At 36.5% G+C, this 14,535-nt stretch overlaps 1 protein-coding gene across 9 annotated transcripts in view; it reads left to right on the top strand.

Annotated features, from left to right (window-relative positions):
- The window catches only part of LOC100517025, a 431,209-nt gene that overhangs the window by 70,997 nt on the left and 345,677 nt on the right, over positions 1-14,535 (top strand). For all 9 annotated transcript variants that reach the window (XM_021085287.1, XM_021085289.1, XM_021085290.1 and 6 more), the window contains one exon: positions 3,567-3,660. In XM_021085287.1, the coding sequence (XP_020940946.1) occupies positions 3,567-3,660 (94 nt within the window). The remainder of the gene's footprint in view (positions 1-3,566; positions 3,661-14,535) is intronic.

The raw sequence follows: 14,535 nt of genomic DNA on the forward strand, positions 1-14,535 counted from the left end.
ATTTTTTTTTAACAGATTTAGCTGTGAATCAGAGTAGCTAGAGGGAGATATGAATTTGGGAAGATTTAATTTTTAAGATAGGAAGGACTTGTCGGGTTTAAGTGCCAGTTGGAAAAATCTAATTCAAAAGGAGTAAATATATAAGAAATGATGGATAATATATCCTGCTTTGAAAGCTGACAGCAAACATAATTGAAAGCATATGTGAAATATTGGCCTTAGATAGAAGAGGGATTAATACAATTAGTGAGTAAAGGAGAGGATGGGCATAGAAGTAGGTAGGCTTGTAGCTTTGGTAGCAGGGATATGAGGCTGAGTGAAAACAAGCAGAGCAGAGATGGTTTGAAATATTTATTTTGGCAAGGGGAGGGGAGATTTGACCAAAGAAAAATAGAAGTGACTGGGCAGCATTAACAGGTCATGGAAGTTGGTAACTATGAATAATGGTAACACTATGAAAATGTATGTTTTCATTTATGCGACTTTCTCCAGGACCACCAGGCTTCTTGGTGTGTGCACAGAGAGTAAATAGTAAGGGTCACCCTAAGTTAGGACTTTTGTGGCAGAGGTTACCTGTGAATGAGGAAATATGACTAGAGTGAGGAGAGATGGTGATCTTTGAAGGTCAGTATACTCAGGTGGGCAGGGTTTGTTTGTTCAATAAAAGATAGGGAGAAAATTATCTTGAAATAACATTGTGAGTAATGCAACTTCCCAAATTTGAGATTGTATAATATAAGAGCCTAAAATCCCAGCACTTGAGAGGACTTTGGGGAAGTGAGTGAACTCAGAGGAAAGCCTGATATCTTTTAAAACAGGCTGAGGGGTCAGTCAGTTTTGTTGACTGGAAGAAGCATTTTCAGAGTGCACAATGCAAAGGTTTTAGAAGTGGATGAAGAGTTAAGAATAATGTATGAAGAACAAGAAAATATAGAACTTGATGTGAATGATGACACAGTAGACTAGGAGTAGGCACACTTTTTCTTTGAAGGGGCAGACAGTAAATATTCCTTATTTTACAGACCATAAAGTCTCTATTGCAACCGCTCAACTATGTTGTAGCATGAAAGCAGCCATAGAAAATGTATAAATGGACAAGGTGTCCACTTTCCAAGAAAATTTTATTTATGAGCACAGTTATGAATTTCATGTACTATGAAAGTATGACAAAATATTATTCTTTTGATTGTTCTTTCATAGTTGAAAATATACAAATTGGGAGTTCCCTCGTGGCTCAGTAGGTTAAGGATTGTGTGTTGTCACTGCTATGGCTTGGGTTGCTGTTGTGGCATAGGTTTGATCTCTGGCCTCTGCATGCCACAGGCGCAGCGCCCCCCCCCCCGCAAAAAAATACATACACACGCACACTGTTCTTAGCTGATAAGTCAGACAGAAACAGGCCGTGGCCAGAATTGGCCCATGGTGTGTCCAGTTTGCTGACTCCTGCTGCAGAGGATCCTTTGAAGAGAGTATATGGGCAGGTCTAAATCAGGACTTACACTTCTGGGCAGAGGCTCATAAAAGTATGTTAAAAGTTATCAAGATTCTTTGTCTTTAAGGAGGATGACATTGTTGGATCTGACAGCCTGTAGATTCCATTCACTTGTCTTGGGGTTATGTTGAGCTAAGCAGACTCTCTCACCTGGAGTTGGGTAGTGCCAAACCAAACCCAGAGGCTGTGTGGACTGTGGACCACACCACTTTTGTAGCAGCCATTCCAGAAGCTGCAAACTGCACCAGATGTGCCCTGGGGAGGGAGGTGATTCACAATTATAAACAGATGGATTCAACCAAAAAGAGTTTGTGGAAAATCTCTTCCCAGGTGCTTGTCAAGAAGAGTCTAGTTTTATTTTTAGATTTCAGTATAAGGAAGGTTCTCTACAAGCTAAGCTGTAAGAAATTAACAAAATGTGAATTCATAAAAGTAATATTTTAACAATCTTAACAGGTACAGATTAGTGGAAATGGTATTTTAATTAACCTTAATATTACAGCAGATGGCACTGTTAAATATTTTAAAATTGTGAGTTATAATAATGACCTTAAAAGTAGAAGCTTCATTTTAGGACTTTTGACAGAAATTTATATTGATACTAATTCATACCACCGATAATTTACTGTGAAAAAATGATTACTGAAGGTTGGCATTGCTTAAACACTGCAAAGATCTTTCATCCTGAATGTAGGAGAGAATGACAGTATTGCTGATGCATTATTAATTTCTAATATCTGATTTTCTAATGCCAGTTTTTACACTCATTTAACTCTTAAAACTTGGCTTGTACAAGCATTTTTATCAATGTTTTAGCAATGAAAAGAAGAATTTTTGAGTTAGAAAGTCATGTAATTTTACTTGACTAATATTTTTGACTCAAAGGCAGCAATATTTGAGATAATTTTTAAAATCATAGTTTTTGTTCAAGTAAATGGGACTATCTTTAAATAGCTGATATTTTACTTATTTTAATTTACTTAGTAGTTTACCTACATAGATATTAAGCTGTTTAAATATGTCTGTTATCACAAAGAAAATCAGTTGAGTGGGCTAGGACTAGGATAACAGGCTCTGATTTTAAAATAGAGATAAAAGTGGGCAGAAATGGAACCGTGATATCAATAATTAGGAAAAAATTAAGCTATATAATCATATAATGAATATTGTCCTTCAGCAGGTCTTGGTTAGGCAAAGGCAATACTATATTATAACTGTAAATAGTAAGAAGGACAGACAAAGTACTTTTGATTTGGATTTGCAATGTATTATGGACTTTAAAAAAAGAATGTGGCAAGTTTCATATTTTGGGAGTCACTTCCAAAAGCCTAAAAATAAAGTCTGCCTCAGGTTTCTGATACTCCCCAAACCTCCTATGTTACTCTTTGATTTTTCTTATCTTGTGAATAGAACTTTCTCTCCAACTGATGCATGTTTAAGTCTCCCCTCGGGTTGGAAAGGTGATTTTTAGCCCTTATAAGAGCTATATTAAGAACAGGTTGAGAAATTAAAATATTAAGAGAAGGCCTTTAAGTGTTTTATAAGCCATTAAAAGTGAAGTTCTTCAAACTCGAGCTCACTGAAAACCTTGCAATGTGATTTGTTAATTCCATTTTTTAGTACCCAAGTGTAAGTTATTAATGTGAATTGTGATGAGACTATATAGTTTATTTTAGGACACTTGACAGAAATTAAAAGCTAAAGAAAGTACCTTAATATCTAAGCTAAAATGTAATATCCTCCCATTGTAAAATATATGAAAAATATAGGCAATAGTAGGAATAGTATAAAAGTCTCCCAGTTCTACCATTTATTAAATAATGTATAGCAACTTTTTAATATTTCTTATATCTCCTTTCTATTTTTAAAATATTTGTGCGTGTTTAAGTACAATTGGAATCTGACAATCTTAACTGCCTTTTTCCATTTCATATACTAGAAATATTTGATAAATCATCACATTTTATTTCATATTTTTAATAGCGATGTAATTTAGAAGGACTCAAAATACATTTTCAATTCAGTTAGAGTTTACTGTAATAAATTACTGATAGGATTTTTTTTTTCTGTGTAGGTTTTAGATATTTGCACAATGAGAATGAACCTAAATTCACCAGCCAGATATCTTTATGATTTGTATGGCAGAAAAATTAAAGATATTTCAAAAGGTAAGTGGCAAAGATTTTGTAAACTATATGGTACTATTTCAAAAGTTATTTACATAATTTTGTTTTTACTTTATGTATTTGAAAGGAAAACAGATAAAACCTATTTAATTATAACATGAATAAATGTCATTCTTTTTTTTTTTCTTTTTAGGGCCACACCTGTGGCATATGGAAGTTACCGGTTTAGGAGTTGAATTGGTGCTGCCTAGGGGTCAAATCAGCACTGTGCCATAGCCACAGCCATGCTGGATCTAAACTGCATCTGCAGCCTACACTACAGATCACAGCTATGCCGGATCCTTAATCCACTGTGAGGCCAGGGATAGAATCTGAGCCTCATGGATATTAGTCATGTTCTTAACCTGTTGAGCCACAAAGGAAACTATGATTATGTCATTCTTTTCTTTCTTTCTTTCTTGTTTTCATTCAATTATGTCATTCTTAAATGACGGGAAATCATGGAAGGGTATTAAGGTTTTGGGAATCTTTTATTTCAGCATGTTTTAATACATTTGAGCTACCATAGACTGGTAGGCTTAAACAGCAAACATGTATTTCTCACAGTTGTGGAGGCTGGGAAGTCCAAGATCAAGGCACTGGTATATTCAGTGTCTATTGAGGGTCCTTTTCTGATTGATAGACAGCTGTCTTCTCACTATGACCTGAGGTGGTGGAAGGAACAAGGGCACTCTTTGGGGTCTCTTCTGTAAGGATGCTAATTCCATTCATGAGGGCTCCACCCTCATGACCTAATCCCTTCCAAATACCATCACATTGGGAATTAGATTTCAACCTATGAATATTATGGAGCCATAAACATTCAGTCTAAGCACAGCACAAGCTGAGATTATTTTTTTAAATTGATGGGTATTTTAACCTTTTAAGTTGTAGATTAATAAACAAAATAAATATTTTCAGAATTTAATAATTTCTGTGTATTCAACTTTCAAAAGAAAAATAAATTGTGCTGCTGTATGCTCAGAGATTTTTTTTTTGTTAACTTCTGGAGAGATTTCTCAAAAGTTATGAAATGTGCTTTAAAACATTTTATTGTATGTCATTGTCAAAATGTGAAGCGTCCATTTATATTTCTAAAGGCACTGACTTGCTAGTCTTTGAAAGCAAGAATATATGGATTCCACAATTGTGCTACCATTAAATTACTGTCAGTAGTAGTTACTACTATTACTTTACTTTTTACTTTTCTTTAAGTTTACTTTTTACTACTCTAGGAGTAGTTAATATTACTTTAATAGTACCACAGTTAACACTATTAAATGTGTTACTACATGGTCCTATCACTTTATCTATACCATAACTTCATATGCACGAAGAGGGCCAGAATCTTAAGTGGCATACTCAACTGCAAGTATGGAGATCCAGATAACTGTAAGTGACTTAAGGATATAGCTATCTGGATACTCCCATTTGTTTCTAATATCCTTTCTTGTATTGTGTAAAAACAACTTTGCTGGCTTTAACATTCTTAATTTGATTGATCACTGTGATATTTTGATACTTAATGTTTATGATACAAACTTTTTTGCTAAGTATTATATAACTGTGTTTGTACTAAATAAATCTATTTTTATTTATTTAGTAAATCTATTTTTCTTGGTTATTTTTAATGTTTGTATTAGATATGATCATTATTAAGAATTTTACATTTTTTCAGTATTTTCATCTGAAGATTTCAAAATGCTTGTAAATACTTTCCCATTATCGGGAAGCATGAGTTATTTACCTCTAAGACATAAGTAACACAGGGAATCCTTCCTTATGGTCTTTTTTTGTGGGGTGGGGAGAGTAGCATTATTATTATTTGATTTTGTCTTTCTTGCATTTTTGTCCCCTCCCCTGTTGCATTGGCTTAAATTTTCTTTAAGATCAACAATAATATATATCACTCTTAAACTTGCATTAATATATGAATAACATATTTTTAAGACCCTATCTAGCTTTGAATTATTTCTAGCTCACCTGAAATTAAAAAAAATATGTTTGAGTAAATTGCTAGAGTTGAAATTCTAAGGAGCCCTGGTTAAGGTGAAAGATGAAATTTAGCAAGTTGACTTTTTTCCCCTTCCCAAATGTGGTATAACAGAATTGCTTATCAAAACAGAAAAGCTCTGACTCTGAGGCATGAGACTTCATGGATGCCAGAGGCATTCGGATTCATGCCTCATGCTTCACATGTCCCAGAAGTGTGCTATTATCACATTTTAATGCATGCCTTGCCCTGTGTTTTTGCATACTTATAAAAGCTTATGCCAGCTGAAATTAGCCTATGCAACCACTAACATGTGGAAGCATAACAAGTTCACCGGACTTAAAATACTTAAAGAAGCTAATCCTGTTGGAGGAACTTCCAGTCTGCAGCACCCTAGTCACTTAACATTAGGTTTTTGCATTTCTTTTTTCTTTGTTTGTTAGTATGATTTTGTGCATCAAATGATTGAGGTCCCTAAACTTTTTATGTTTGATTGCCTTCTGGACTTAAATTTGGGAGAGGTTAAGTGTTATATGAAAGATCTTTTATTTTAAATAAATGCTAACATTCTAATTTGATGACTTTTTTTTTTTTTTTGCTTAGTCGCCCTGTCAGATCAGAACAAGTCACTTATTAATGTTCAATATTAGTATCATAACAATTATTTATTATTGTAAAGCACAAATTAAAAGTGTAATAGGACAAAGAACTAAAAGTAACAAATATACAAAATAATTTTTTTTCCTATCTATTGCTTCTTTTTTAAAATTAGATATACTTTCAAGTGTTCCTCCTGTGCTGTGAGAAATGAGCACATTTGACATGACAAACTATTTTTACTTTATAAAGTCTAGTGAAACCTTTAAAAATCCATATGATTTGCAAATCACTTCTGTTTTTAGATTTCTAAACCATAGATTTTAACGAAGAAAGTTATATCGTTGTATGTGGAAAAGTTCTTTATTTGTGGTTCTCATATTGATGTATTCTTTTTAGAGTACAAGAGAACTACCCACTGTGTAAAGATGCCATATTCCTATATATGGCCAACATACTGGTATAGCATTTCTGGAAGCACGTAATATATGTGTGAGAAGTGCCTTCTGCAAAATTACACCCTCAGAAGTAACAGGGCTATGAGAAAAATAGGTTTAAGGAAGACCAGCCTATGTACCTTTAAATAGAATACTAACCAAAATAATGATTAACTTAGGAGATAATATAAACTGCCTGGGTAGGCATCTCAGGGTGCTGCTTCAGAGGATTTTAAAGCTGTGCAGAAACACTGAAGTGTGAGATAATGCAGATGGGAGTCAACTAGAGGTCTGAGCCCGTGGGGCTTCTTGAAAGAAGGCACAGGCGGAAGCAAACTTCACAGGAGTTATGCAAGACATAGGGTGCACCTTTCTGGGAAGGGTGCCCCGGTGCAACAGCCAAGCTAGTGTCTTTTATCTTCTATGCTAAAGGATAGAATTCTACCCCTACTTTCTTGGCCTCCTTTGCCTAGGGAAAAGCACATCTTGACCAACCTATCTTCTGTATCTTACTGACATCGTTCCCCTGCTTAGCAATCATGTATGAGCTCTTTGGTATTATTGAAGCATATAACAGTGGTAGACCACATGTAGATACTGTCAGATTTTGAAGGAGTTGTTTAATAACACACCTATTCTCCCAAACACTCTCCAACTTTCTGTTCTGTTAGCTCCTTTGGCTTAATTATTGCATTATAGTGAACCAGGGGAGTCACCTTTCCTCTGCAGAAAGGAGAAACTCAGTCTCTCAGGACCTTTATGAGGTTGCTGTTCTAGTAACCAAATTCTGCTCCTTTGTGGCTCCTTCTAGGTTGTGGCTGGCAGTATGAAATTTACCTTAGAGAATTATGAAATGACTTAGAATAGTACATTAATTAAATTGGCTCTAAGGCCATGCTATGGAACACTAAACATTCACTTTCTATTCCATTTTCCTCCCCAAATTAGCTGTCCAAAAACCTATCTATTCTTAAACAATTTCTTCAGAGATTCTAGTGAGACCAAATGACAGGATTAACATATTTTGATCACAAAATTCCAATAACATACCCTGAATTTGCATGTTAACTCTTCCCCTTATTAGATTTTTGTGAATAAATTCAAAGAATAAACTCCCAAAGAATTTAAAATTCAAAATTTTTAAGTTCACAGAGAAGTGAATTCCAAAATCAAATAATCTCACCTTTCTGAGTTAACATGCAATAAAAGTTCAAGCTTCTCAAATCAAAACTCAAAGAAATTAAAGTCCTTCCTAATTTTTATTCTTTCCAATATCAGCCAGATGGTTTATGGATGCCTGGCTTGAGCTGGAATTCCTCTAGCAGCTACTCTCTGGGCTCCTGCAGTGGGTGTCATCCCTGGGGACCTCCAAATTGAATTGGGTCTTCACCAGCTTTCTCATGTTCCCTGTTTCCAACCGAACCGAAAGATGATCACAACATCAGCCCCACACCCAGCACATTCAGAATAGAATCCAATCCTCAGTTTCTCGTGTGGCTATTCCAAGCAAAATGGTGTTTCCAGGACTGTATGTTTGGTATGATCTAGACCTGCGGACTGTTTTGCCAGAGGATGATAGCAGAGACTAAGTGAAGGAAGGCAAAGAAGAGAACACATTCTCCATGTTAGTCTTTCCAAGATGCAAGTCAGTTTATGCAGTATAGCAGGGTTTGTGACCTGTGATGTATGTGCCTCATTGGGAAGTAGTCTCGCATCAAGCATTAATTATAGCAATATGGATTTATAATATCTTGTGGGAAAAAATGACAGTAGACACTGTCTCCTCTCTCAAAGAGGCTTCATAGATTGTTGGGTAAGTGCTTTGATTTTGAAGGCAGAACTCTAATTCCGGTTGTGCCACTTATTATATGACCTTAGGCAGGTTATTTTGTTTCTCTGAGAGTTTCCTAATCTGTAGAATAGGGTTTATAGCACATACTTATCTTTTTTTTTTTTGGCCATGCTTATAGTGCATGGAGGCTCCTGGGCCAAGGATCAAACCCGTGCCACAGCAGTGATAATGTTGGTTCCACAACCTGCTAGGCCACAAGGGAACTCCCCAAACATCTTAACGTTCCTTTCTCTCTGAGTGTTGTATTTCTGGACCCCGTGCCAAACCAAGGTGGACCCTATCTGGTGCGTGGCGTCCGCTTTGCCCTGGGAGCAGTAATTTCAATCCTTGGTCCCAGTGGCTGCTGTAATGACCTTGGGCTGTGAATTTTTTTTTTTTTTTTTTTTTTTTTTTGCCTTTTTTGCTATTTCTTGGGCCGCTCCCGCGGCATATGGAGGTTCCCAGGCTAGGGGTCAAATCGGAGCTGTAGCCACCAGCCTACGCCAGAGCCACAGCAACGCGGGATCCGAGCCGCGTCTGCGGCCTACACCACAGCTCACGGCAACGCCGGATCGTTAACCCACTGAGCAAGGGCAGGGACCAAACCCGCAACCTCATGGTTCCTAGTCAGATTCGTTAACCACTGCGCCATGACGGGAACTCCCTGGGCTGTGGAATTGTTGAAGCCTAAGAAACCTGCTTCATAGGCACAGCTTCCCCCTCATCTCTACCTCAGTTCCAGTTGGAGACTATCTTTCAGTGGATTTCTGAATTAAAGCAGCTTAATGTTTCTGAGGCTCATGTTCTTAGGTGCCCAGTGAATACCTACACTGCTACCATTTCCTCCTAGACATAGTCCTTCCTCGGTTGTTGAGTGCTCCGGGTCTTGAATTTATATTTCTATCCTCTTTTTCTTCAGTGTTTAGGATTTGCTTCTGGTGTTTGCCTCTACTGTCCTCCTCTTCCTTTCAGAAAACTTCCCTTCTGTAACAGACTTGGGGCTGCATTATTTGTGGCAGTTGAGGTTTGTTTTCCTTTTCTTTTACTTTTTCTTTGCTTTCTGGTCCATACTTGTGTTTTTCTAACATGTTTCTCAAACTGTTTTTTCCCCTGAAGAATCTCCTATAGTGAGAGATATGAAGTCAATAAGTTCCAAGTTTGTCAATAGCATCCTTTGTTCAAACCAGTTTTATCCATTTTCACCTCCCTGAGTTAAATAATCCTACCCAGGATATATTTTCCCACAGTCCAACATCTAATTTAGATCTCAACTCCTTGATCTGTTTTTGTTCTCCCTGGGTCTCCTATAATGTAACTCATCTTGCTTTTGCCTTTTCTTAATCTTAGGACAATACATTTTTGGAGTTCACTAAATACTGGGTTTTGTTTTTTGTTTTTGTTTTTTTAGTGTTTTATATCAATATTCCTAGTATTCCCCTGTTCAATTCGTTCACATTTTTTGTTTGCTCTTTATAAAACTGTTCCACTCATAAGCCCTCATAAGAGATTCTTCAGTTGCATTTGCTATTAATTTATCTTTAACCTAAATGCTACCTCATCACAATATTCAGGATCCTGCCATCTCTGGGAGACTGTTTTGAGTTTTCTCTCTGAGATCTTATGTCTGAGACGCCACTATTAGGTTTCACTGAGGCCCCAGTTACCTGTTTCTTGTTTTGTACCAATTAAATATACATCCCCTTTATAAAAATCTCTTTAAGAGTAGTCAGATTTGGATGTACCTCCCATAGCCTCATACCTGGCCTTCATGACTTCAGTTTTCTTTTTTCATATACCTTTTCAAATCCAAATGTGTGTATTCAGATCATATGTTCACCTTTATTCTCAGGAAATCCCTTTTCTTCTCCAGCTAAATAAACTGCTCATATTTGTTTGCACAATACACTGCTTTCTTCTGATTATAAGATTAAAGCATATTTTAAAACCACTTTACTTTCTTCTTCATTCTTTTAACAAATCTGGTTCCTAGATGTGTAATACCTTCCTCAAGTTTTTTCTCTAACAGGAGACAGAGCATTCTTTTTATAATAAATATATCACCTTTCAATAGGTGAAACCAAAATTTGCATTTCTGACAATTAGAACCATGGTCAAAAATTACATGATAAGTAAACTTAGAGTCAACCTGAATTGGTAGAATTTCAAAGCTTGTGGACAAGCCACATGAATCTAAGGTTAGTTCACCCACAGTTTCTTTTTGGCCCAGAAGGCTCTTTAAAATGACATAATGGAGAACAGAATTTGAGGCATGAGATCCAGTGCCTCCTTTCTAGGCCTGGAACTAACAATTTAATGATAGAACCTCACTGTAGCATGTGTAGAACCCAGCTGCCACTATACTTTGAGTCCTGATCTGCAGATTTAGTTACAAAACAGATAAAAGCAGCAACTATTGTTCTGCCTTCCAGTGCCTAAAATGATCAAATCCCAGTCTCAGACTTGCCTGCAGTATGAGGGAATGTTCACTGCCTGGTTCAGGTATAAGTGGTGGCAGCCTGCACAGTAAAGCAAGCATGACCACTCAGATTTTCTGAGGCCTCCACAGCCCAACTCAGTACACTAAAGCCATCACCCTCAGCCCTGTCCTGGGCTGGCATTTTCTGAAGGTCAGGGTCTGTGGAAAATAATCCCTGCTGCATTTAGTTGCTATAATGCACCAAGCTCAAAATTCTACAACAGCTCTTTTTTTTTTTTTTTTTTCTGTCTTTTTGCCATTTCTTGAGCTGTTCCCATGGCATATGGAGGTTCCCAGGCTAGGGGTCAAACCGGAGCTGTGGCCGCCGGCCTACACCAGAGCCACAGCAACGCGGGATCCAAGCCACGTCTGTGACTGACACCACAGCTCACAGCAACGCCGGATCCTTAACCCACTGAGCAAGGCCAGGGATCGAACCCACAACCTCATGGTTCCTAGTGGGATTCGTTAACCACTGAGCCACGACGGGAACTCCTACAACAGCTCTTGCTTATTAAAAATATCTGGCCAAATCCCCTGTTCTCCATGTATAGTCCCTTCATAAAAACACAAATATAAAACTGCAAATTTGACCTCATGACCCAATATAAGCTGCCAAACACCACCAAGGTTAAAAAGCAAGCAAGCAAACAAACAAAAAACCTACCTAGTTTTTACATATTAAAGTGCCATCAAAGCTGAGTTCCTGTCTTGGCTTAGTGGAAACGAATCTGACTGGGATCCATCAGGACGCAGGTTTGATCCCTGGCCTTGCTCAGTGGGTTAAGGATCCGGTGTTGTTGTGAGCTGTGGTATAGGTCGTAGACGTGGCTCGGATCTGGCGTTGCTGTGACTGTGGTGTAGGCCAGCGGCTGCAGATCCGATTGGACCCCTAGGGAACTTTCATATGCCACAGGTGTGGCCCTAAAAAGACTAAATAAATAAATAAAGTATCATCAAAGCATAAAGCCACGTAGTCAAAGCCCCTCCATAAATCTCGCTATTTTTGTGTTATTTGCTCTCTAAAATTACTTCTTATGTATTTCTCAGGGTTCCTGATCAACTTAGTCCTCTAAGCAAGCACTTTCCTGAGTTTTATGAGACACTCTAGCAAATTATTGAACTTAAAAATGGTGAAAACCCCAGAATTTGTAGGCAGCTAATCAGAGGGAGAATTGTGCCCTTAATCTTGAGTTTGGTAAACTCCATGCATTTGGGGACTTATACCTCCAAAATTTAAAACATACTACAGGTAAAATACAGTACAGTAATTAAAGTAGTGCAGTGTTGTCATAAGCAAAGACATATGGACCAATGCAATAGAATTAAGAGTGTAGGAATAAACCAATACATCTATAGTAAACTGGCCTTCAAAAGAGTGCCAAGACTATGCAGTGGGGAATGAGTAGTCTCTTCAACAGATGGTGCTGGCACAACTGGATATGCACATGCAAAAGATTAATGTTGGACACCTACATAATACCATATATAAACAAACAAACAAAAACCTCAAAACAGATCATCAACCTAAATATAAGAGCAAAGAACATAAAATTTTTCCAAGTTTTATAATTTTCCTCTGAGGAAGAGAGCAAATAATGGAATACACAATACTGTCTGTTAAACAAAATCTGTATTAGTTATCAATTGCTGTGTAACAAATTACTCTAAAATTTAGGAACTTAAAGCTGTAAACATGTATTATTTCACAATTTTTGTGCATCAGGAATCCAGGCATGGTTTAGCTGGGCCTTCTGACTCTGGGTCTCTTACAAAGCTTTAATCAAGATATCAGTGTGCAAAGTTTTAAAATATCACTTAAATACCACTTTATTTTGAATACTAGTAACTCTTTTTCATAACTTCTTTTGATACCATACGTCAATACCATATGTTGTAACATTTGTTTATAGAGTATCTCCCTTTCATGTATAGGAATTATCTCTTTAACTAAACAGAAATTTTGTTCTTATACTTAAAAAACTCCAAAAATCTCCTGATATCTATAGTGGGGCTGGGCAAATAATAGTCTCGGAAAATTAATATTTAATTAATAATTGTAAAGTATGATATTTGTTATAGTAAGTGATGAGAAATACTTTTTAAATGAATGGTTGTATCAGAATTCAAAAAAAATTCTTTTGTTGAATTAAACTTGCAACAAGTTACCCACTGTTAACTACTTTTTGCTGATAGTTCTCACTGATGTCACTTAATGATTCACCTCCCACTCTGCATAGTATTCTGCCATATCCTATAGAACTTTAAAAACTTGATGCGTAATGCATTATTAGATACCCAGAGCAGTGTAAAAACAAATTATAATGGCTATATTTTTGTATTTCCTTGGAATCACGTTATTGATTTACTTTGGGTCTCAGCATTAGAAGCATTATTGTTCATCACCAAAATCTCACTTTGTCATGAATCCCCTCTAAATCACCTCTAATAAATGTCCATCCAGCCACTGCTTGTTACATTTCTGACAGCTATAATTTCATTTTTAAAAATCTAATAGCTAACTGAAATCTACTCTTTTAAACTTTTACCATTGTTCTTGATTTTGGCTTCTGAAGTTAATGCAAATTAATTTCTAATCTATGACTGCCTTTCAGATATTTGAACATATTCGATTTAAATCTTTTCCAAATTAAATATCTCTAATCTCTCCAACTACTTCTCTGGCTCCTCCCCATCCTGGTTACTCTTCTCTACTCTGTTTAGTTTTTTTGGCATTCCTCTTTGTATGACCCCACATTGAACACAATTTTCCAGGTCAATCAGTGATGAGTAAAGCAGCCCCACCTACTCTTTTTGTTCCAGGTCATTGTATCACCTACAATTACTTCATTATTTCTTTTGGATATATCATGTCATTGACCTAAACTGAATTTAAAGTGAACAAAAGCCCCCAATTTTTTGCTCACAATTTGCTTTTAAGCTACTTTCTTTTCCTGTACTTTACTACTGACTTTTTAGATGTGTGACTAGAACTTAATACATCAATACCTACTAAATTGCTACTTATAAGGTTTTTATTTAGTAGATTAGCCTTGAAAAATCTTTCAGCTGTTTAATCTGTTACCCAGGGATTAACAGTTTCTCCCGTTTTTGTTTACATTTGTACATTTAGTATGAAAAACACCAACTTTAGCACTTTCCAAGTTAATAATAAAAATGGGTAGGCTATGCCTCGGAATAGAGATCAGGGACTGCTAATCAAGTCCCTGCTTCATTCAGATTTGTGTTACTCTTCCCTGGATAGGGCTCTCCATTTAGTTTTGAATCTATAGGCTCACCTATCTCCAATTTAGGCATGAGTCTTCTAATCGCTTCACTCTAGTAATACTATTTTTAAAAGTGACTTTAGTCTATAATAATTTGTCATATTGAATCAATGCTTAAATTTTTATCATGGCCTGAAGGGACTTCATGATTTGGCCCCTACCCACCATCTGCATTTTCACTCAGTACTGCTGGCCCTTTCATCTCTGCACTCAAGTCACTTTGTTTCTGTTTCTCAAACACTTGATTCTCCTTCATG

The sequence above is a fragment of the Sus scrofa genome, chromosome 2 (assembly GCF_000003025.6).
Source record: "Sus scrofa isolate TJ Tabasco breed Duroc chromosome 2, Sscrofa11.1, whole genome shotgun sequence".
Lineage (NCBI taxonomy): Eukaryota > Metazoa > Chordata > Mammalia > Artiodactyla > Suidae > Sus > Sus scrofa.